Source organism: Scyliorhinus torazame, chromosome 16 (assembly GCF_047496885.1).
Source record: "Scyliorhinus torazame isolate Kashiwa2021f chromosome 16, sScyTor2.1, whole genome shotgun sequence".
NCBI classification, from domain to species: domain Eukaryota; kingdom Metazoa; phylum Chordata; class Chondrichthyes; order Carcharhiniformes; family Scyliorhinidae; genus Scyliorhinus; species Scyliorhinus torazame.
Genome location: NC_092722.1, coordinates 19392597 through 19415798, shown reverse-complemented (window position 1 = coordinate 19415798; position 23202 = coordinate 19392597). Strand labels below are relative to the sequence as shown.

The window sequence follows — 23202 nt, the reverse complement described above, 5'->3', positions numbered from 1 at the left end:
CCTCAGTTCGAACTTAACCTTCTCAAGGGTCAAGTATCCCAACAGGTCCCCCCGACACGCCAGGGCACTGGGTGGAGAGGCTGCTCTCCATCCCAGCAGGATCTGCCTTCGGGCGATCAACGAGGCGAAGGCTATGATATCTGCCTCCGCGCCCGTTTCCAACCCTGGCTGGTCCGACACCCCGAATATGGCCTCCCGGGGACCCGGGTCCAGTTTCACACGGACCACCTTGGAAACTACCCTAAACACCTCCTTCCAGTACTCCCCTAGCTTTGGACAGGACCAAAACATATGAACGTGATTAGCGCCCCCCACCTCCCGCAATGCTCACACACATCCTGTACCCCTTCAAAAAATCGGCTCATCCTCTCCCTCGTGAGTTGCGCTCTGTATACCACCTTCAGCTGTATCAGCCCCAACCTCACACATGAGGTGGAGGCATTCACTCTCCGGAGCACCCCACACCAGACCCCATCCTCTATAACCTCTCCCAGCTCTTCCTCCCACTTTGCTTTGATCCCTTCCAGTGGTGCCTTATCCTCTTCCAAAATAGCTCCGTACACCGCTGACACTGCCCCCTTCTCCAGTCCCCTTGTCGTCAGCACCTCCTCCAGCAATGTGGAGGCCGGTTCCTCTGGGAAGCTCTGTATCTCCTTCCTGGCAAAATCCGACACCTGCATGTACCTAAACCGGGCAGCACGGTAGCATTGTGGATAGCACAATTGCTTCAAAGCTCCAGGGTCCCAGGTTCGATTCTGGCTTGGGTCACTGTCTGTTTGGAGTCTGCACGTTCTCCCCGTGTGTGCGTGGCTTTCCTCCGGGTGCTCCGGTTTCCTCCCACAGTCCAAAGATGTGCAGGTTAGGTGGATTGGCAATGATAAATTGCCCTTAGTGTCCAAAATTGCCCTTAGTGTTGGGTGGGGTTTCTGGGTTATGGGGAAAGGGTGGAGGTGTTGACCTTGGGTAGGGTGCTCTTTCCAAGAGCCGGTGCAGACTCGATGGGCCGAATGGCCTCCTTCTGCACTGTAAATTCTATGATAATCTAATTCTATGATAAACACTTCTCCCTGCTCCAGCCCATACTTCTCTTCCAGCTCCCTCAATCCTGCAAACCGACCCCGAAGAAACAAATCTTTTAGTGTCTTAATCCCCCTTCTCTTCCCATTTCCGAAACCTTCCATCCCACCTCCCTGGCTCAATTCTGTGGTTCCCCCGAATCGGCATTTCCCTTGACCCTACCCCCAACCCGAAGTGTTGGTGAAACTGCCTCCAGATTTTCAATGAAGCTATTATTACCGGACTCCCTGAGTATTTCCCCGGAGCGGCGCTGTTGCTAGTGTCTTCAGCCCCGACCCCCTGCACAAACTCTCCTCCATTCTGACCCACTGAGAATCAACCCCTCTGACCCAGCTCCGCACTTTCTCCACATTCGCCGCCCAGTAGTAGTACCACAGGTTCAGGAGACCCAAACCCCCTGCCTGCCTTCCCCTCTGTAGCAGCACCTTTCTCACTCTGGCCACCTTCCCTCCCCATATGAACGAGGTAATCCTTCCCTCAATCTCCCTGAAAAAAGACTTTGGCAGGAAAATCGGTAGGCATTGAAAAATAAACCGAAATCACGGCAACACATTCATTTTAACCGCCTGTACCCGACCCGCCAGTGACAGAGGAAGGCCATCCCACCTTGCCAGATCGGCTTTCACTCTCCCCACCAAACTAGTGATGTTGTACCTGCAAAGCCTCCCCCATCCCCGGGCAACCTGCACCCCCAGATACCTAAAATGAGTCCCTGCCCTACGGAATGGCAGCCCCCCCACCCCTGCCCCCACCCGGACCACAAAATACTCACTCTTGTCCAGGTTCAGCTTGTACCCCGAGAAAGACCCAAATACCCGCAGTAGCTCCAATATTCCTCCTATCGACGCACTTGGTTCCGACACATACAGCAGCAAGTCGTCGGCATATAACGACACCCTATGCTCTACCCCCCCCCCCCCCCCCCCCCCCCCCACTATTCCTTTCCATGCTCCCGAACTTCTCAATGCGATGGCCAACGACTCAATCGCAAGTGCAAACAGCAGGGGAGACATCGGACATCCCTGTCTTGCCCCTCGGTGGAGAGAAAAGTATCTCGAACTGATATTGTTTGTGCGGACACTCGCCTTCGGCTCCTGAGATAATAGCTTTACCCAGTTCACAAATCTTGGTCCAATCCCAAACCGCTCCAGCAGTGCCATCAGGTACCCCCATTCTACCCGATCAAATGCCTTCTTGGCATCCAATGCCACAACTATCTCGGTTTCTTTCCCTTCCGCCGGCGCCATAACGACTTTCAAAACCCTCCTAATGTTCGAAAACAGCTGCCTCCCTTTCATGAATCCCGTCTGATCCTCTCCTATCACCTTTGGGAGGCACTCCTCCAGCCTACCCGCCAGTACCTTCGCCAACACTTTTGCGTCCACATTCAGAAGTGATATGGGCCGATACGACCCACACTCCGTCGGATCCTTATCTTTTTTTAGCAACAGTGAAATCGTGCCTGCCCCAAGGTTTGCGGCAACACCCCCTTCCCTATCGCCTCCTCAAACATCCCCACCATCAGGGGTGCCAACCTATCCTTGAATTTGTTATAATATTCCACTGGAAACCCATCCGACCCTGCCACCTTCCCCGACTGCATCCTCCCAATCGCATCCTTTATCTGCTGCTCCACTATTGCTCCTTCTAATGTAGCCCTGTCCCCCTCCCCTAGCCTCGGGGAACTCCAACCCATCTAGAAATTCCTGCATCTCACGGTCTCCCCCGGGTGGCTCTGACTTGTACAACCTCTCATAAAACTCCTCAAAAACCTTGTTAATCAGCACTGGAGCCACCACCAACTTCCCTGCCCTATCCCTCACCTGAAGAATTTCCCTTGCCGCTGCCTCCCTCCGGAGCTGACCTGCTAACATACGCCATGTTATCTCCATGTTCATAAACTGCACCCCTTGCTCGTCTCAATTGGCGCACCGCCTTCCTGGTGGACAGTCGATCGAAGCTCGCCTGTAGTTCCTTCCTCTTTTCCAGCTTCGCTGGGTCCCCATCTTCTGCATACCTCCTATCTACCTCCAACATCTCATCTATTACCCTCTGCCACTCCAACCTCTCCTCTTTGTCCACCCTGGCCTTAAACAAAATTACCTCACCACCGCCTTTAGAGCCTCCCAGACCACTGCCTTTGACACCTCACCCGTACAATTGAAACCTACATACTCCTTAATTACCTTTTCAATTTTCTCACAGAACACTTGGTTCCCCAAAAGCCCCACATCCAGTTTCCACCCTGGTCTCAGCGCTACTCCCTTCTCCAGCACCATATCCACCCAATGTGGAGCGTGATCTGACACTGCAATTGCAGAGTATTCCGACCCCTTGACTCCAGCCAGCAAAGCCTTCCCCACCACAAAAAAGTCGATCCGCGAGTATACCTTATGAACCGCTGAGAAAAACGAGTACTCCCGTTCCCTTGGGTGCAGGAACCTCCAAGGGTCCACCCCTCCCATTTCCACCATTAGCCTAGCCAGCGCCTTCGCCCCCCCCCCTGATGGGACCAGCGAGCGCGGCCGTGATCTGTCCAACCTTGGCTCCTGCACCAAGTTCTAGTCCCCCCCCCCCAACAATCAGCTCATGCGTGTCCAAGTCGGGAATAGCCCCAAACACCTTCCTCGCGAATCCCACATCGTCCCAATTGGGACCGTATACACTTAACAGCACCACTAATCTCCCCTCCAGCGCCCCTGCCACAATCACATATCTACCCCCCTGATCTGCTACCACCTTCTCCACCTGGAAGCGTTGTCTTTTGCTGACCAACACCGCTACTCCTCGAGCCCTTCCATCAAATCCGGAGTGAAACACTTGGCTAACCCAGCCCTTTTTAAGTCTCACCTCGTCCTTCACCCTCAAGTGAGTCTCCTGCAGCATTGCTACATCGGCTTTCAAACTTTTAAGATGCGCAAGCACCCTTGACCTCTTGACCAGACCTCCTAGCCCTCTTACGTTCCACGTGACTATCCTTACTGGGTCTCTCTCACCCCCCCCCCCCCCACCTTTCTTATCTACCATCACCATACCACCGGGCCCTGCCCCATAAGCCTGACCCACCCCTGTCCATTGTTAACATCGAAGCCCTTCTCCCCCTCCCAAGAACCCCCCCTACAAAAACATCCCCCAACATCCATTCCTTCCCCCCGTCTTGCTCGCCTCGTAGGCCCATTGAAGCCTGTTATCCAGGCTCCAACGTCCGCAGCCCTCCTCTCACCTCACCCACGTTCACTAACTGACTTTAGTTAGCTAGCGCGGGTGGCTCCCCCTGCCAAGACCTCTCGCCCCCTTCCACCCAGTCCCAGAGAAAGAAACACCAAAACAAACCCAACAATCCAACCCCTACAATTCACTAACATAACATTTAACCGTCGCAACACAGAACGCCATTAACTTGAAGTCTGTAACAATGCAAAGAGAAGTAAATTGCAATACAAATCAGTAAAAAGAAAGTTGTAACATTTATACATTTCCCATCTGCTCAAACACAGTCCACAGTCTCTCTTCCAGTTCCGCTCTTCACGTCTGTCCCAAGCCTTCTGTCCTCGCGAACGCCTCAGCCGCCGCCGCTGTCTCAAAATAAAAGTCTTTGGCGTTATATGTTACTCTCAACTTCGCCGGGTACACCATACCAAATTGCACCCCTTCTTGTACAAAGCCGCCTTCACTCGCCCAAACGCCGCTCGTCTTTTTGCCAACTCCACCGTCCAGTCCTGGTAGATCCGAACCGCAGTACCATCCCACGGCACCTCACGCTTCTGCTTCGCCCAGTTTAATACCTTCTCCTTCATGCAAAACTTATGGAAGCAGATAATTACTGTCCTTGGCGGCTCGTTCACTTTGGGCTTCGGCCTTAATGACCGATGAGCTCGGTCTAGCTCGTACAGGGTGGGGCTCTCACCCTCCCCCATCAGCTCCGCCAACTTCTTAGCAAAGTATTGTGTTGGCCTTGGGCCCTCTGTCCCTTCGGGCAAGCCCACAATTCTCAAATTGTGCCGCCTTGAGCGGTTTTCCAAGTCTTCAAGCTTTGCTCGGAGTCCTCTGTTAACCTCCACCACCCTCCGCAGCTCGTCCCCCATCGAGGTGACCCGGTCGCTGTATCATGTCACGGCCTCCTCCACCTCCTTCATCTTTTCGCCCTGCTCTCTCACCTCGGCCGAGACCTTTGCCACCTCCACCCTCATCGGGCTGATTGCCTCCTCCAACAATGACCTCAACACGACCGCCGTCTCCTTCCTCAAGGCCTCCATGTGCTTCGCAGTTTTTCCAGCCCCACCGCCATCACCTCGGTCACCTTCTCCACCGTAAGTAGTGCGGCCCCGCCTTGAAGTTCAGCTTCCGCCATCCTGTCAACACATTTGCTCGTCTTCTCCTTCAGCAGCGAACCCGCGTTTCCTCCTTTCTTCGACGCTGCTCTTCGCATCCTTTAGCGGCTTATTGTTTTTTATCTTCTTTCTTTTCTCCTCTCTCCCCCTTCACCCTCCTGGCCTTCAGCAATCTGACTTATTCTTTTTTTGGAAAAAAAAGGGAGAGAAAAAAAAAACTTTTACCAAACTTCCTTAAACCTTCTTTCTTTCTCCTCTGCATTCACCCAGAGCTCCCCTGGGACCAGGCTTCAACCTTCTTTCTTCCTCCTAGGTGAGAGCCATCCGATGTGGAGCACCCTCCCTACATAGTGCTCTGGCCTCGGGCCTGCCGCCTCGGCCTCCTCGTAGCTCCGCCCCCGCTGCTCTGACCTCGCGCTGGGCCCAGCGCCTCAGCCCCCGCCGCCCGACCCCCGTGGGGGGTTCTTCGCCAGTTTTTAAACCGGCCCCGCTGGCTGCTCGTGACGGCCCCAAAGGCTGACGATAGTTGGGGGGTGCGTGAAGACTCGGGGATTTCCCCGAAATTGCCGCGAATCGTGGCCACCGGCGGGAGCTCTTGTTGCTGCGGCCGCCCTGCTCATCCACGTCTACGTCTACGTCTGCCAATTTTAACTGACTGTCATATTTCATGGCCATTTTCCAAAGTTCAAACTCTCTCTCTTTATCTTTTTCCCTGATCTGTACCTCTCTTTCTCTTTCTTTTTGTTCTGCTCGGGCTATTCTTTCTTTTCTCCTTTCTTCTCTCTCCTTTTCTTTTTCCTCTCTCTCCCTTTCTTTGTCGTCTCTATCCCTTTCTTTTTCCTCTCTATCTCTTTCTTTTTCCTCTCTTTCATATTCAAGCTGCTTTAGTTCTTTCTCATGTTCCATTTGTAACTGAATTTTTGCCATTTCCAATGAGTCAAACTGTATCTCAGGCAACTTTAAATGCTTAGATAAATACCTTATCTTTTCGCATTTTGTCAGGTAATGTTAACTGCAATGTTTTTGCCAAATCTAACAGTCTGCTTTTAGTCTCTGTCTGTAAGGCACGGCGTGTGACCGTCTCCACCCCCAAAAACTTCAGAGCCTCTGAAAGAGCCATTGTCCACAGCACTCTCCCTACTCAACTGAAATACCATACCTGAAAAGCAATCACAATATGGTCACACCTCACCGTCTTTAAGTTCACAAAGCCAATCCAATAGATAGACTTTTATCCCCCCCGAGCCCCCAATTTGTTTTGGGCCAGGGTTTAGAAAACCCCAAAGTGTATCATGGAGTTCACCTGTTAACTTTTAATAGATTGTGGTATGGGGAGCACACAGCCCACTCTACAGGTGTGGTACAGCAGAAATGGGAAAGTATTTTTTAAAGCAAAACAATGTTTATTCTATGAACTCAAGTTAACCTTTTGAAAACATACAGTGAACACCTTAGCAACCATCAATTTGAATACAACCCCCAAAGAATACAACACTAAGTAATCCTTTAAGCTTTCCTTTTAACATCCATACAACTTAAAAACAAAACCTTTAACAGAAGCACATCAGGTTAAAGTCATTTATAATTCTGAATTCACCAAATGATCAAGAGATAATCTTTTGATGGCAGAGAGATCAACAGTACACCTGCTCGGTCTGGCTTCAGCTCCTACACTGAAAACGAAACTAAAACACAACCTGCAGCAAACAGCCTAAAATGAAAGTAAAAAGTTAACAGACAGCTCAGCTCCACCCACACTCTGACATCACTGATAAACACCCATTTCTTAAAGGCACATTTCTTAAACACCCATTTCTTAAAGATACTCTCACGTGCCACACACAGACACGGAGCGAGTGCAAAGTTCACATGGACAGTGACCCAGAGCTGGGATCGAACCCGGGACCTCGGCGCCCTGGGGCAGCAGTACTAACCACCACCACCTTAAACATGCCCTTTCTCATCCTTGACTGTTTCAATAGTTCAGTTTGGCTATTGTGCAATTATTGACAGAAATGTGGGAGAGTTATCCTGTGAGTAATACCATCAAGCTTTTCACAATCCAGTGTTGTTTTTTGGTTCTGGGTGAGGATTAAAAGAATAACTAGCAGGTTCTGTCATCTGGACTTGAAAATTGGGCAGGATTCTGTCTCTTGCTGATGTTTATTCCTCATTGAAAGAGACTGTAGCGTGATGAGATATTTGAGCTTAAAAATGAAGGAGGTGGGGGCTGTTGGGGAATTTTAGAAAGAAGCAACAGCAGTAAAGAGGATGTTAGGAGTCTAGATACTGACTGGCGCTGTAGTAGTTGCTGTTGTTGCTGCCGGTATGAGTCGATTAGCTGCTGAGGTACCAATTCCATCAGCTCCAGGCTCTCCTTGATCTTCATGAGGATTTCAAAATTCTCTCGTCCTCGTACCTGCGGAGAAATATTGAAACCATCACACTCGTTTTTATTGTACCCACTTACAATAATAATATCTAGGACGTTAAGAAGTGAGACCTTTGGCTGACCTATCCCTCTATAGCTCAGGGCAAATTGTGACGTCCCAACTGCTGCTAAATGCAACATCAACTTTTCTGGTTTAGTTTCATCAAAAGAGCTAAAGAAATCGGTTGGTGTAATTCATTCCATTGAAGAGAAGCTACATGCGAACTGCTAGTTTTGGAATCCATTGTATATTGACTCAATTTAATGCAGTTTGAAATACTAAGTCAGAACAAGATTTCTGTCCTGGTCCAAAGTTATAGAATGGGAATTTTTGCCATCCAGCTCCAAGAGCAGAAACATACCATAGTAAACAGTCACAATGGGACTATGGCATTCCCAAGGCGATGGGCAGGTGATTTACTCCGAATGCTTTTCCATGACAAAGTCACACCTCTGATCCCTAGTAATAGTTGTGGGCTCATTGCACAAATACTTTTTGTACTGGCACACTAATTATCACTTAACAGCCAATCTCAATCAGTGAAGCCTCGAGGATGGTACCCGTGCAAAATAGAAATACTATACTACTATGATTCGGCTGCTCTTCTGAGGTTGATGTTTGAGGCATGTTGTTGCAGCAGAGTACAAATAGGTTTATTTTGCAACAAATCTGAGCTACACCTGACTTGAAAAAGCTTGATGCTGACTCTGGACATACAAATTGAAATCTGTACCTTTGCTCAACACTTGGGTGTCAGCCGTTGCCCAGTGGGTAGCAACATTCTTGTCTCTGGCTCACACAATAATGGATTCAAGTCCCATACAGGGAGCTTGAGCATTAAATCAAGGCTGGTGCTCCCAATGCAGTACTGGCAGAGTGCTGCATTGCACAGGTCGAGGTCTCAATGTTCAGGTGAGGTGTTAAATTGAGGCCGTATCTACCCTGACAGGAGGATATAAAAGATCTTAAGACACAAAGCGTAGGGAGTTTCCCCGATTGTCCGGGCTGATATTTATCCCTTTACTAACATCACTAAATTAGATTTTCTGGCCATTATCCACATTGCTGTATGGGATCTTGCTGTGTGCTCATCAGTTGAATATTTTCCTACATCGCAACAGTTCTTCAAAAGTACTTCATTGATTGAGATGTGTTTGGTGATGAACGGCATTCTATAAATGCAAGTCTTTCTTTTGACTAACATTTTTCACTTTGGTTAGCATAGCTGTTCATTAAAAATACATACTTTTTTAATGTTGGGGTCCGGGTTGCAGAAAGTGAACAGTCCCATTGCCCAATAACAACAATGCTGATTGTGAAAATGGGTGCCTTTTCTTTACTGTTGTTCAACCCATTTATGGGAGCAGGGCATTCAGCTACATTCTACTCTCTGGACCCCCTAAACCACACTGATTCTCCCCCTTTCAACCACCTTTTGCAGCTATCTCTTTGGCTAAGATTTCAGTGGTGGCACAGCGGTTAGCACTGCTGCCTCACAGCTCCAGGGACCTGAGTTTGATTCCAACCGCGGGTGATTATGTGGAGTTTGCACTTTCTCAGTGTGTGCGTGGGTTTCCTCCGGGAGCTCCGGTTTCCAACACAGACCAATGATGTGCAGGTTAGGTGGATTGGCCATGCTAAATTGCCCCTTAGGGTGGGGCTGCAGGAATAGTGCGGAGGATTGGGCCAAGATAGGTTGGTCTTTTGGAGGGCTGGTGCAGACTCGAGGGGCCAAATGGCCTCCTGCTGCCCTGTAGGGATTCTAATCTCTCTCATCTTAGCTCAATATTCAATTTCTCTGCTCCAGTTTTTGAAGTGCCTTCAATTATTTTGTTACATTAAGGATGCCGTAAAAATACAAGCTGTTGTTGGTCAGTGCAAATAAATGGACAAGCAAAAGTGTAAAAGATTCGCCTCAATATGTTATGGCTGCTTAGAGGAGCAACAATTAATCACAGTGCTGCTCTAATGGGAGTTGGAATAATTGGCCAGACTTGTCGTTCCTGGTGATCACTGCCAGAAAGTATGCATATGTAGATGTTGGACGAGAACAGGATTGTATTAAATAGATTTTTAAAAAATTCATTCATTTCTTCCCTTGGGAAGAAGGTGGTGAGCTGCCTTCTTGAACCACTGCAGTCCCTGAGGTATAGGTCCACCTACTGTGCTGTTAGAGAGGGAGTTCCAGGATTTTTACCCAGCGACATTGAAGAAACAGTGATATATTTCCAAGTCAGGATGGAGGGGAACTTCCAGGTGGTGGTGTTAACATTTGTCTGCCGCCCTTCGTGGATTTTGACGGTGCTGTCTGAGGAGCGTTGGCGAGTTCTGCTAAGTATTCCTGCCTAGGGTCACACAGGAAGAGTGGTCACCTGGGCAAAGCACCTGAGGAACTGCTTCCACCCTATCCTAATAAAAGCAAATTACTGCGGATGCTGGAATCTGAAACGAAAGAGAAAATGCTGGAAAATCTCAGCAGGTCTGGCAGCACCTATAGGGAGAGAAAAGAGCTAACGTTTCGAGTCCGATGACTCTTTGTCAAAACCTATCCACTGCAAGTGGAGCCTTGTCCCAGCAAATGCCATTTAACTATTTGACTTTGAGAGTATGCTGTCATTGTCAATAGTAGACACTGGACAGCATTCTCGAGAGGAGAATATAGGGGAGGGGAGAAAAAAAAATAGAAAATACGTGTATCTTGGAGAAGGCAACATGACGCTGAATGCTTTGATGGCTTAAGGAATACTCACAGGTACATAGAAGAACTCCTCATCACCATGCCTCCTCTTTTTGATGCCTGCATTAGGCCCCTGAACTCCCTGTGGTGTCTGTTTGAAGGCTGAAATGCAAAGGACAAGGGCATCTGGTCACCTTTCATGCATGTGCGCACATGATTTGTTTTCCTAAAAAAAATCACGTATCTAATCTTGTAAATTACTCCAGGCCAGATTGTGCAGCACACAGCCTATAATGAGTTTATATCACACAGCAGTTTGAAATTATATTCTATGTTTTTCTTGCAGTAATTTCAAATTTTGTTAAAATAAATAATGTACTGGTGACGTGCAGCCTTTGTGCACTAACTTGAGGCATCACAGCCATGTCATTCCCATCTCTGCTGAGCTGATGACCCCAGTTAATCCCTGTGTGTAGAGGCTGTGCACCCTGACAAGTAAACAGAGAAACCTGTCCAGGTGGACTGGACAATGAGAATTTTCACAATGAGAACCAGGTTGGTCTCTTAGCCTTTGAAAGATGTGGAATGGAAGGCCGACGCAGAGGGCAGATGGCAGCATCAGCAGATGCCATACCACCTAATGTTAATGACCCCGCCCACCTTGCCTATGGTCAGACCGGCAAAACTTACTGCGTTTGTTACCATTTCCATTCTTTGCTGCACTCTCGTTGATAGCTTGCTGCTCGCGGTAATGGTCCTCATCTGCTTTTCGATCTCTTCCTGGGCAGGCACAGATTCGACCTTCAAACGACCGACGTCCAAGAACCTGACCACTGAAGAAGACGACCAGGGCATTCATTTGGTGAGGGAATTACATGGGCATCACCAGGACCCGCCCAAATATCTACATCACACCTTTACTGTAGAAAAACAACCCAGGGCATATCACAGAGGAAAAATGGCAACGTTGTTGTATCTTTGTGGGAGAGTTTGAAGACGCGACTAAAAGCTTTGGTTGAAGAGATGTCTTTGAGAAGGCTTTTAAATGTGGGAAGAGCGTTGAAATGTTTTGCCAGGTTGTTCCTAAGAGTAGGGAACAGACAGAAGGACAGAGAGTGGAAGGGCGTGGAAAAGGAGGATTGAAGGACATAAGTCTAGAGAGGGTCTTGTGGTAGCATGGGCTAGCATAGAAGGCCCAGGAGTAATTTAAAGGTTAAAGTTTTATCTATGATCCCTTGTGGGACAGGAAACAATATGAGCCAGCAAGGATGGGAGTGAGAATGTAGACTGATGCAATCAGTGGAGCAGGATAGATTAGAATAAGTTCTAAATGTTGAGAAATGGGGAGGGGTGGTGTGACCCTGCTTCGACAGGCAACAGGATCTGGGGCTGCCTTTGTTAGCGGCAGCCAATTAAGTGGCTACCACTGGGGCTACCATCCTACTAAGGACAGCAGACCACTAAGAGCAGGTGGCCCAATCAAATGGCCAGCAGTTCAACAGGGCCACAGCTGGGGTGGCCATTGCTGGGGCTACAACTGCAGAATGAGGGCACATCGATGGCTGTGCGCCCCGAAAGTCATTTGAGGGATCTGGGGACACTGCAGCTAGTACGATAGACCTGTAGAGGGTAGGTCGGTGGGGCTTCCTGAGGGCTGCTACCCTAGGAGAGGGCAGCCTCAACTACTGATAAAATGCAAGCAGAAGTGGAAAAAGGCCCTTAATTAAACACAAAAGTGCCTCAGTTGTGTTCTAGGCAGGCAGCCTGTTTGCTACCTTCCCCACCACTGACAAAATGGCCCAGTGAGAGGCATTTTGCCAGCTTTCCTGCTTCCAAGCCTGTACCCTACAAAAGCTGGTAAAATCCAGCCCAGATACGCTGATTGGCATTTTGTCGCACTTGTGCCCTTTCTGAATGACTCAGTAACTTGGAATCAGGCAGCAGTGATTGTAATCTAACATCCTTATAGCCAGTTACTCACTCTCTTGTTTCCAATGTGATGATGATCAGGATGGGCCGTCGATTCATTCCACCCACACAGCTACTGTTACACATGAAGTTGTACAGGATTGTAGTGAACTCTGTTCCTACCTGTTCAAAGCAGAAGAATCATCATTAAATAAATAAATCAATAAAGTAATAACCAACAAACAAATCAATACACATTTCAGTATAACTGTGTGTCAGACACCACAGTGAGTTTAAGGCCTAATTGTAACATTGAAAATGAGTCTCATCTCACATCTCCATTTAAACTTTTCTACAAACAACCTCAAAGTTGTGAAACTCCTTACCTTCTATCTCCTACAAGCTTGGTGTGACCCTACAATCTTCTCGTAAAAACAGATATACTTCACAATGGCCCAATTCACCGGAGTTTCTCAATGTAACAGTGAAAGGATGCTGCTGAAATCTATCTTCCTTGCAGGTGCTGACCTACCATCTATGCAACACGTGTTTTCTATCCTTATGGCTATGGAGGGGGCCATTTTGTGCCCGTGTCCACCATCAGTGAGAACTTTAGAATAAGGCTTTAGAATGGCACCAAATCTCGAGAATCGGGAAATGAGTTTCTCACCAGCGAGATCTAATTTCCTGATTGTCCCCGCCTCTTGACGAGAACCTCAGTTAAATGCTTTTACATACTTTTTAATATTAACAAGCCTCCCCCCCCCCAACCCTCTCACTGAATATTGAAATCTGATTAGCTATTTAAAAACATGAATCTGTCGAGTGGATCCCCCAGGGGTGGGGAGAGGAGAGATAGGGTCATAGAGAGGGTCATGGCTGGGAAGTACCCTGGCACTGCCTCTAGCACAGGTCAGCTCAACAGTGCCAAACTGGCTGCGGGTCACACCCAGGTTTGGGTGAGGATAACGTAGGCCCAAAGGTGAGCTCAAAGTTATATCTGCATTGATGATGGCAAAGCATGCAATAACATCTTCATGCAAAAGTGTTTATATATACTCCAAATACCAGTACAAAATAAATTTACAATACAGCACAGAAAGACATGGGCCGGTTTAGCTCAGTGGGCTGGTTTGTAATGCAGCGCGGGTTCAATTCCCGTACTGGCTTACCCGAACAGGCGCCGGAATGTGGCGACTAGGCGCTTTTCACAGTAACTTCATACTTGTGACAATAAAATATTATTATTAATAAGATGTTTTGACAGACCAAAATAACACACAATTAATCAAACACAAAACAAGTGCTTCACCAGTATGGCTTTACACGTACGAGCTACTATCTCAGGTCCAACTGCAAAAGCAGCTTTATTTCACCAACCAGAACAACTCTCTCTCTACACACGGAAGAGTCCAACACATATTTAAAAATATATATGCGATAAATGTTTCAAATACCGTATACCATTATAATTACGTGCAAATTAACAATCCGGATTTAGGATACACATCAAACACAGAATATAATGGCCCCATTAGTTGACAAAATACTTTCCAAAATACCAACGACCATGGGATCTCCCAGTCACGGAGAACAACACGTGTAGCTTTTGGACCAACAAGACAGAAAACACAAACCGAACAAATAGTGGCAGCAGTGAGGTGCAGTGTCTGCATGCATACGAGTTTTTAAAAGCACGGCAGAAGGCCGGTGACGGGGCTCTCCATCACACAATGCCAACCTGTGCCGGGGGCAGTGCCAGGGAAGACCCTCTGGGAAGCCCCATTTGGAGGGGGGGGGGGGGGGGGAGGGGGTGCGTTATGTTTGTTGGGTGGAGGGGGAAAAAAAGAGCCCCGATCTGATGCTTGTGGCGGGGTGGAAGGGGAAGAGCCCCGATGTTTGTGGGTCTCCCGGGTCTGATTTTGTTTTGGGGGGGGGGGGGGGGGGGGGGGAGATTTCAACATCTCTTTTTTCATAGTAAGAAGTCTTACAACACCAGGTTAAAGTCCAACAGGTAACATAACTGCTGAGTCACTCCAGCCATAGAGATGAGTCGCTGTAAGCACTTTTTATGATCTGTAGTGCAGGCAAATGCTTCTAGACCACTTCGAATGGATCGAATTATTAGGCTTCAAGTACTTGACATTTTTCCCGTGTGAATTATTTTTTAAAAATTAATTCAGGTTGTGTGGAGTCTCTGGCAAGGCCGGCATTATTGTCAATCTCATGTTACTGGAATGTTGCTTAACACTGTTATTCAAAATGTTATGAATATAAATGATCTGTAAGCACGGACAGAGTGTAATATAGCAAAATTTGCACATGATACTAAAATAGGTGGGAAAGCAGGCAGTGAAGAGGAGATAAAGATTTTAACCGATGGATATAGATCGGCTCGGAGATTGAACCAAAATTTGGCATATGGAGTTTAATGAGGTTATCCATTTTGGCCGAAAAAATAGTCAGGCAAATTATTATCTAAATGGAAAGCAGATTCAAGATGCATCTGGGTGCCCTTGTTCATGAATCACAGAAAGCATGTATGAAGAGACAGCATGTAATTAGTGCCCTTAGTGTTGGGTGGGGTTACTGGGTTACGGGGATAGGGTGGAGGTATTGACCTTGGGTAGGGTGCTCTTTCCAAGAGCCGGTGCAGACTCGGTGGGCCGAATGGCCTCCTTCTGCACTGTAAATTCTATGAATTAGAAAGGTCCAACATTGGACTTTAACCTGGTGTTGAAAGACTTCTTACAGTGCTCACCCCAGTCCAACACCGGCATCTCCACATCTTTTTTCATTGTGGCTCAAGATCTGGACTTAAAAACCCTGCTGTGCAATTGGAGAGTTACACGCCGGTTTTCAGTCAGAACCTGACACTCTGAAAAAATATAGGAAAATTCCACACTCTAAACTGGCAGCTTTGACTCAGTATATAATGTGCAAGATTTAATATCGCAACATACACTACACAAATTATTCATAACTAAACGAACTGTCGGAATTTAACTGGTATCACAATGTCTCAGAGTTGAAATTCTTGTTTTATCCAGCACAATTTGCTTTTATAACCTTTTTCTAAATTCAAGCGATGACAAAAATAATAAATGCTTAGGGTGGGATTTTACAGCCCCCCCCCCCCCCCCCCCCACTTTTATCTTCTGGTCCCACCAAAATCAATGAACTTTTGAATGCTTGCTACATTTTCAGGCCCCGCCCCAACGGTGCTGCAAAATTCTACCCTAGTTTCCAACAATAACCATTCCATGTCTGACACTAGGTGTCAGTATAACCTCAGCAGTGTGCCATTTGAGGGACTTATACTGTAGAAAATATTGATTTGGGTTCAGCTCATGTTAACTTTATTAATCTAAAACATAGTCATTCCTACAATACCATATCTCAGCATGGTTTTTCACACATTGTTGATCATTACAGTTCAACTATTAAACTGCAACAGAATAGTTTTTAAAAAATATATATTTATTAAAGGTTTTAACGCAATTTTTCTCCCTTACGAACAATAACCACCCCCCCCCCGTAACAAAAAAAAGAAACGAGAAATCACGCGGAGCAAGACTTATACATGGCAAAATAGTATATTTACATAGCTTTGTACACTGGCTCTCTCCCTGCCACCAGTTTCCCCGACTCTTCATGTTATCTCTTGCTCATCCACCCCCCCAGGCAGCTCCCCCTCCCCCAGGTTGCTGCTGCTTCTGACCGACCTTCCTCTAACACTCCGTGAGATAGTCTAGGAACGGTTGCCACCGCCTGTAGAACCCCTGCGCAGACCCTCTCAGGGCAAACTTCATCCTCTCCAACTTTATGAACCCAGCCATATCGTTTATCCAGGCCTCCACGCTGGGGGGCTTCGCCTCCTTCCACATTAGCAAGATCCTTCGCCGGGCTACTAGGGACGCAAAGGCCAAGATACCGGCCTCTTTCGCCTCCTACACTCCCGGTTCGTCCACTGCTCCGAATATTGCTAGCCCCCAGCTTGGCTTGACCCGGACTTTCACCACCTGAGATATTGCTCCCGCCACTCCTCTCCAGGACCCCTCCAGTGCCGGGCATGACCAAAACATATGGACATGGTTCGCCGGGCTCCCTGAGCACCTTCCACATCTGTCCTCTACCCCAAAGAACCTGCTCAACCTCGTCCCCGTCAAGTGAGCTCTGTGAACCACCTTAATTTGTATCAGGCTGAGCCTGGCACACGAGGAGGAGGAATTAACCCTACCCAGGGCATCAGCCCACAGACCTTCCTCGATCTCTTCCCCCAGTTCCTCCTCCCATTTACCCTTCAACTCTTCTACCAGCGCTTCCCCCTCTTCTTTCATCTCCTGGTGTATTGCCGACACCTTGCCCTCCCCGACCCATGCGCCCGAGATCACCCTGTCTTGAATTTCTTGTGCCGGGAGCAACGGGAATTCCCTCACCTGTCGCCTCACAAAAGCCCTCGCCTGCATATATCTAAAGGCATTTCCCGGGGGTAACTCGAACTTCTCCTCCAGTGCCCCTAGGCTCGCAAACGTTCCGTCAATGAGCAGGTCCCCCATTCTTCTGATCCCCGCCCGATGCCAGCTCTGGAACCCCCCGTCCATCTTCCCCGGGGCAAACCGATGGTTACCCCTGATCGGGGACCACACCGATGCTCCCATTGCACCCCTGTGACTTCTCCACTGGCCCCAGATCTTTAGTGTTGCCGCCACCACCGGGCTCGTGGTATACTTTGTCGGCGAGAGCGGCAGCGGTGCCATCACCAACGCCCCCAGGCTCGTTCCTTTGCAGGACGCTATCTCCATCCTCTTCCATGCCGCCCCCTCTCCCTCCATAACCCACTTGCGGATCATCAACACATTTGCTGCCCAGTAGTAGCTCCGCCAAACCTCCTCGGTCCCTACTGCGTTCCAGGAACCCTCTCCTTATTCGCCCACACAAACCCCATAATACTCCTGCCTACTCTCTTAAAAAAGGCCTTAGTGATCACGATGGGAAGGCACTGAAACACAAACAAAAACCTCGGAAGGACCACTATTTTGACCGATTGCACTCTACCCGCCAGCGAGAGCGGTAGCATGTCCCATCTTTTAAAATCCTCCTCCATTTGCTCCACCAACCTCGTCAGATTCAGTTTATGTCGGGCCCCCCAACTCCTGGCTATCTGGATCCCCAGATACCGAAAGCACCCCTCCGCCCTCCTCAGCGGTAGGTCCCCTATCCCTCTTTCTTGGTCCCCCGCCTGTAATACAAAGAGCTCACTCCTCCCTACATTGAGCTTATAGCCCGAAAACTCCCCAAACTCCCTTAGAGTCTGCATGACCTCCACCATCCCCTCCATTGGATCCGCCACGTACAGCAACAGGTCATCCGCATAGAGCGACACCCGATGCTCTTCTCCCCCTCGGACCACCCCCCTCCATTTATTAGACTCCCTCAATGACATGGCCAATGGTTCGATCGCCAATGCGAACAACAGGGGGGACAGGGGGCACCCCTGCCTCGTCCCTCGGTACAGTCGAAAGTACTCCGACCTCCGCCGGTTCGTCACTACACTCGCCACCGGGGCTCTGTAAAGGAGCTTAACCCAACTGATAAACCCTCCCCCGAACACAAACCTACGCAGCACCTCCCAGAGGTACTCCCACTCTACTCGGTCAAAGGCCTTCTCCGCGTCCATAGCTGCCACTATCTCCGCTTCTCCCTCCACCGATGGCATCACTATCACGTTTAAGAGCCGCCGAACATTGGTGTTTAGCTGCCTACCCTTTACAAATCCTGTCTGGTCCTCGTGAATCACCCCCGGGACACAGTCCTCGATCCTCGTGGCCAGCAACTTTGCATCCACATTAAGGAGCGAGATCGGCCTGTACGATCCACATTGCAGTGGGTCCTTGTCCCGCTTTAGGATCAAAGAAATTGTCGCTTCCGACATTGTCGGAGGTAGGGTCCGCTCCTCTCTTGCCTCGTTAAAGGTCCTCACTAGTAGCGGGGCCAACAGGTCTACGTACTTCCTGTAGAACTCCACCGGGAACCCGTCCGGTCCCTTCCCCGCCTGCATGCTCCCCAAACCCTTGCTCAGCTCCTCCAACCCAATTGGTGCCCCCAGACCAGCCACTTCTTGCTCCTCCACCCTCGGGAATCTCAGCTGGTCTAGGAATCGTCTCATACCCTCTTCCCCCGTTGGGGGCTGGGATCTGTACAGCTCTTCATAGAAGGCCTTAAATACCTCGTTTATTTTCGTCGCACTCCGAACCGTGGCTCCCCTTCCATCTTTGACTCCCCCTATTTCCCTCGCTGCCATCCTTTTACGGAGCTGCTGCTCCGACTAGCCTTTTCCCCATACTCGTAGGTCGCCCCCTGCGCTTTCCTCCACTGTGCCTCCGCCTTCCCTGTGGTCAACAGGTCATACTCCGTCTGGAGCCGTCGTCTTTCCCCAAGTAATCTTGTATCTCTGCGTATCTCCTGTCCACTCTCAAAATCTCCCCCACTAACCTCTCCCTTTCCATGCCCTCTGTCTTCTCCCTGTGAGCCCTAATAGAGATTAGCTCTCCCCTGACCACCGCCTTCAACGCCTCCCATACCACCACTACCCGCACCTCCCCGTTGTCGTTGGCCTCCAAGTACCTTTCGATACACCCCCTCACCTTCCCACACACCACCTCGTCCGCCAGCAGTCCCACATCCAGCCGCCACAGCGGGCGTTGGTCCCTCGCCTCTCCCAGCTCCAATTCCACCCAGTGTGGGGCATGGTCCGAAATGGCTATGGCCGAATACTCCGTCCCCTCCACCCTCGGGATGAGTGCCCTGCCCAGAACAAAAAAATCTATCCGGGAGTAGGCTTTGTGTACATGGGAAAATTCCCTGGCCTGCGGCCTTGCAAACCGCCATGGGTCCACTCCCCCCACCTGATCCATAAACCCCCTAAGTACCTTGGCCGCCGCCGGCCTCTTTCCAGTCCTTGATTTGGAGCGGTCCAGTGCTGGGTCCAACACTGTATTGAAGTCCCCTCCCATTATCAGGCCTCCTTTCTCCAGGTCCGGAATGAGCCCCAACATGCGCTTCATGAATCCTGCATCATCCCAGTTCGGGGCGTACACGTTTACCAACACCACCCACGTCCCCTGCAGCCTACCGCTCACCATTACATATCGCCCTCCATTGTCCACCTCAACAGTCTTGGCCTCAAATGACACCCGCTTTCCCACTAATATTGCCACCCCTCTATTCTTCGCGTCCAGTCCCGAGTGGAATACCTGTCCTACCCATCCCTTTCTTAACCTGACCTGGTCCGCCACCTTCAGGTGTGTCTCTTGGAGCATGACCACGTCCGCCTTCAGTCCCTTTAAGTGCGCGAACACTCGAGCCCTCTTCACCGGCCCATTCAGCCCCCTCACGTTCCACATTATCAGCCGGATTGGAGGGGCTCTCCCACCCCCCCCCCCCCCCCCCCCCCCCCCCCCCCCCGGCCGACTAGCCATCTCCTTTTCTGGGCCAGTCCCGTGTCCACGCCTCCCTCACCCACCAGTCCCCCAGACGGGGGACCACCGTCCCGACCACCTCTTCTATGTTCCATTCCCTTTCGGCCAGTGCAGCAGCAACCCTTTCCCCCCCCCCTTCCCTCCCCCCTGCTAGACCCCTGTCTAGCTTTTTTGCTCCCCCCATGTCTGCAACAGAATAGTGACTGCAAAGTATAACTGACTGATGAACCCAATCCACGTGTGATTTCTATTTGAATTATTTTGCAAAGTATTTTTTAAAAATCAACTCTGTGGTGCTGCTGATTCCTGGGTCCATTGCACTTGTGAACAAATTTCAGAGTGCAATGATCTCAGGGATGAGCCGAACCACATTATTTATGGACACTGGACAGAAACATGTCTTTCTTCCTGCCTGAATTAATGGACGATTCAATCTCTTGCTACCTTGCTCGGAGACAAAAGCAAGAATTAAAGATGTACGGATGCAATGTACCTGTGGAGGCTCAAATGGCACCAAGACGCTCTGCCGTCCAGTGACGGCGTCATCAATGTACTGGGCAAGGTTGTTTCCCTCCACCCTGATCAGGTGACTCGCTGGAGCAGACTGGCCTGGAAGGACGACAAGTGTCACAAACGCTGTAAAGTGCGAGCAGGGCAAAGCTGAATATTGAGGGTCCAGTAAGCATTCTCCCCAGAAAGAAGCACATGGACCCAACAGTAAAATGATAACATTTCCCACATGTATAACCTACCCCATGTTACTATTTACCTGCAATGAGACCTGAATAAATGGAATGAGAGTGATGTGGATCTGACTGAAATATAACCCAGGCTAAGTCAGATGTGTACCATCTGAGGCAGGACTTTAATTTGCTAACCATCTTACTCCTCCCTTCAAAATTTCTTCTCTTCTTTCCTCATGTTGCGATACCGATCAATAAATGTCATCCTAACTTTATTTGTCTCACTCAAGCGGCCATTCTGCATATATGTACATATATCTATTATATATTTAGAGATTGCTGGTAAGTTATACAGCTGTTAACATGCAGCACAATTGAGCCTGAGCATCACCCTGTCCACACCCCAGCAGGAGTTAGTGAATGGTGATCGGGAGGGGTGGGGCAATCTGGCCAACTTTTCCCCATCACTAATCAGGAGGCAGAGGTCAACTGTCGGTTGAGATCAGCACAAACCGAAGACTGAGCCTGCAATCTTCCTCATCAGTTGCACACCAGGCTGTAAGCTAACTTGTGGTTCCAAGGTAGTTTGCTATCTAAATGAGGATCATATCAGGACAATTAATTTTTCACTTTTGTTTGGAAATCTCAATGCGTGTCGGAATTAAGCAGCGGAGAGGGAGCATCATAACTACACTGTCTGGTGAGGAAAAGCATGGGGAGGCTGGGAAATTGGAGATAATTTCTGTATAACATCGCTGCCAAAAAGATCTTGCTGAGCTGAGTGAACAACACTGTACAAATAAGCTGACTTATTTTGACTCCAGCTGTTTACTAAACTCAGCACAATCTAACTGGCAGGAATAATCTCAATGGTAATTGTAACAAGGCCTTACTGACGGGGGCCCGATAAATCCTCAGTTGGGAGACACAGAACTGGTTGAAACTTCTCTACAGAGCATGGGTGCAGATGGGAAATTGCCTATATTTTAGTGTAAGATTTGGCACTGTGCCTGATGACAAGCATTTACATACTGACTGGCTAATTTTTACACTTTTTCAGTTCACTGGTGCACATTTGAAAAGCCTCTGAGTGCCAACATAATTGAACTCGGGAAACTTGGCAACTATACCATGTCCACTGATGGGGGAATAGGGCAATTAAGACACTTTGGCACATTGAATCCCAGAGGTTCAACCCCATCTACGCTGACTGTCTGATTCTGGCTGTTCTGTTCATGTGAGCTGCTGGCAAAAACACCCAGTCATTTCCCAACCGGTAAGGAAGGTAAATCAGAGGAAGAGCCATCCCCAGGTTGTGTCTCTTGAGCGGTTTCTTTTGGAATAGGTGAGGGAGACTGCCCTCTCAGCTGAGAATGATGATGAAAAAATAGATGTTGGGGAGAAAAATACCAAATACCTCGGTTGTCGTTTCTGCATTATTTTTTATTCTCATCTCCGCCACCAAGTTTAAGTTATTTTCTTAGCGAAATTTGAATAAATACAGCCCAACAACAAGTATGGGTGGTTAAGGTAAACTTGGTTTACATCATAGTCTGGGTGGGGTGGAGAGTGCTTTTGCATGTTAGGTGAGAGGATTATATCACAAGTAGAAAAGGGAGGGTTTTGACGACAAGGATCTTTGCAGTGTGGACACTGTCATTTGAAATATGAGGTGAAGGGTGTGGGGGTGTGGGGGCGGTGGCAGGGTGTGTGATTAGTAATACGGTGGAGGTGGAATGGCTTACAGGATCCAGCCCATCCTCATAGCGAGACTTCTCGACTGGAAAACACATGGTAAAATAAACAACCAATTAAGAAATGAATTAGCTGTTTTTCTCCGAGGGTATTGATGCTGCTGTTCCTCAGAGAAGACAGTCCTGGTCTCAAGCCAACATCAATCTGAGGCAAGTACTATTCTTTTCATCATTATTTCAGTGAGTCATTTTTGCTACTTCAGATCCTCATATTGTGTGAGAAACTAGAGTATATCCACAAAAGTCTCACCAGAACCTAAGGTAGTTGCAAAAACTTGGCACAAGCCATGCCTGAAACTCACCAGAGAGGATGGCACCAAGTCCAATATGTGGAGATAGATTCTTAGCAATTGGTATTAGAGAAATAATAGCAGCACATTGGAAAATCATAATCTGATCAAGCAGAGTCAGCATGGCTTCGTGAAAGAGAAATCATGTCTGACTAATCTATTAGAATTTTTCAAGGAAATCTTAACCAGAGTGGGTAGGGGGGAACCAGTAGATGTGCTGTATTTGGACTTCCAGAAGGCTTTCGACAAGTTACCTCACAAAAGGTTACCTCATAAGATAAGAGCCTTTGGTGTCGGAGTTTGGCATGGATAGAGAATTGGCTAATGGGCCAGAAACAGAGAGTGGGATAAGGGGATCTTTTTCAAGTTGATGACCTGTAACCAGTGGGGTTCCACAGGGATCAGTGCTGTTTACAATATATATTAATGACTTGGAGGAAGTAAGTGAAAGTACTGTAGCCAAATTTGCAGACGACACAACAATAGGTGGAAATGCAAGTTGTGAGAGGGATACAAACAGTTTGCAAAGAGATATTGATAGGTTAAGTAAGTGGGCAAAAAGTTGGCAA

At 48.6% G+C, this 23202-nt stretch overlaps 1 protein-coding gene across 5 annotated transcripts in view; it reads right to left on the bottom strand.

Moving 5' to 3' along the window:
- The window catches only part of tp73 (tumor protein p73), a 285880-nt gene that overhangs the window by 19391 nt on the left and 243287 nt on the right, over nucleotides 1-23202 (bottom strand). For 4 of the 5 annotated variants that reach the window (XM_072478042.1, XM_072478038.1, XM_072478039.1 and 1 more), the window contains 5 exons: nucleotides 20400-20515; nucleotides 12499-12608; nucleotides 11208-11350; nucleotides 10591-10679; nucleotides 7703-7827 (listed from right to left, as the gene is read on the bottom strand). In XM_072478042.1, coding sequence (XP_072334143.1) covers nucleotides 7703-7827; nucleotides 10591-10679; nucleotides 11208-11350; nucleotides 12499-12608; nucleotides 20400-20515 — 583 coding nt within the window. The remainder of the gene's footprint in view (nucleotides 1-7702; nucleotides 7828-10590; nucleotides 10680-11207; nucleotides 11351-12498; nucleotides 12609-20399; nucleotides 20516-23202) is intronic. The other variant, XM_072478040.1, reaches the window with a different exon arrangement.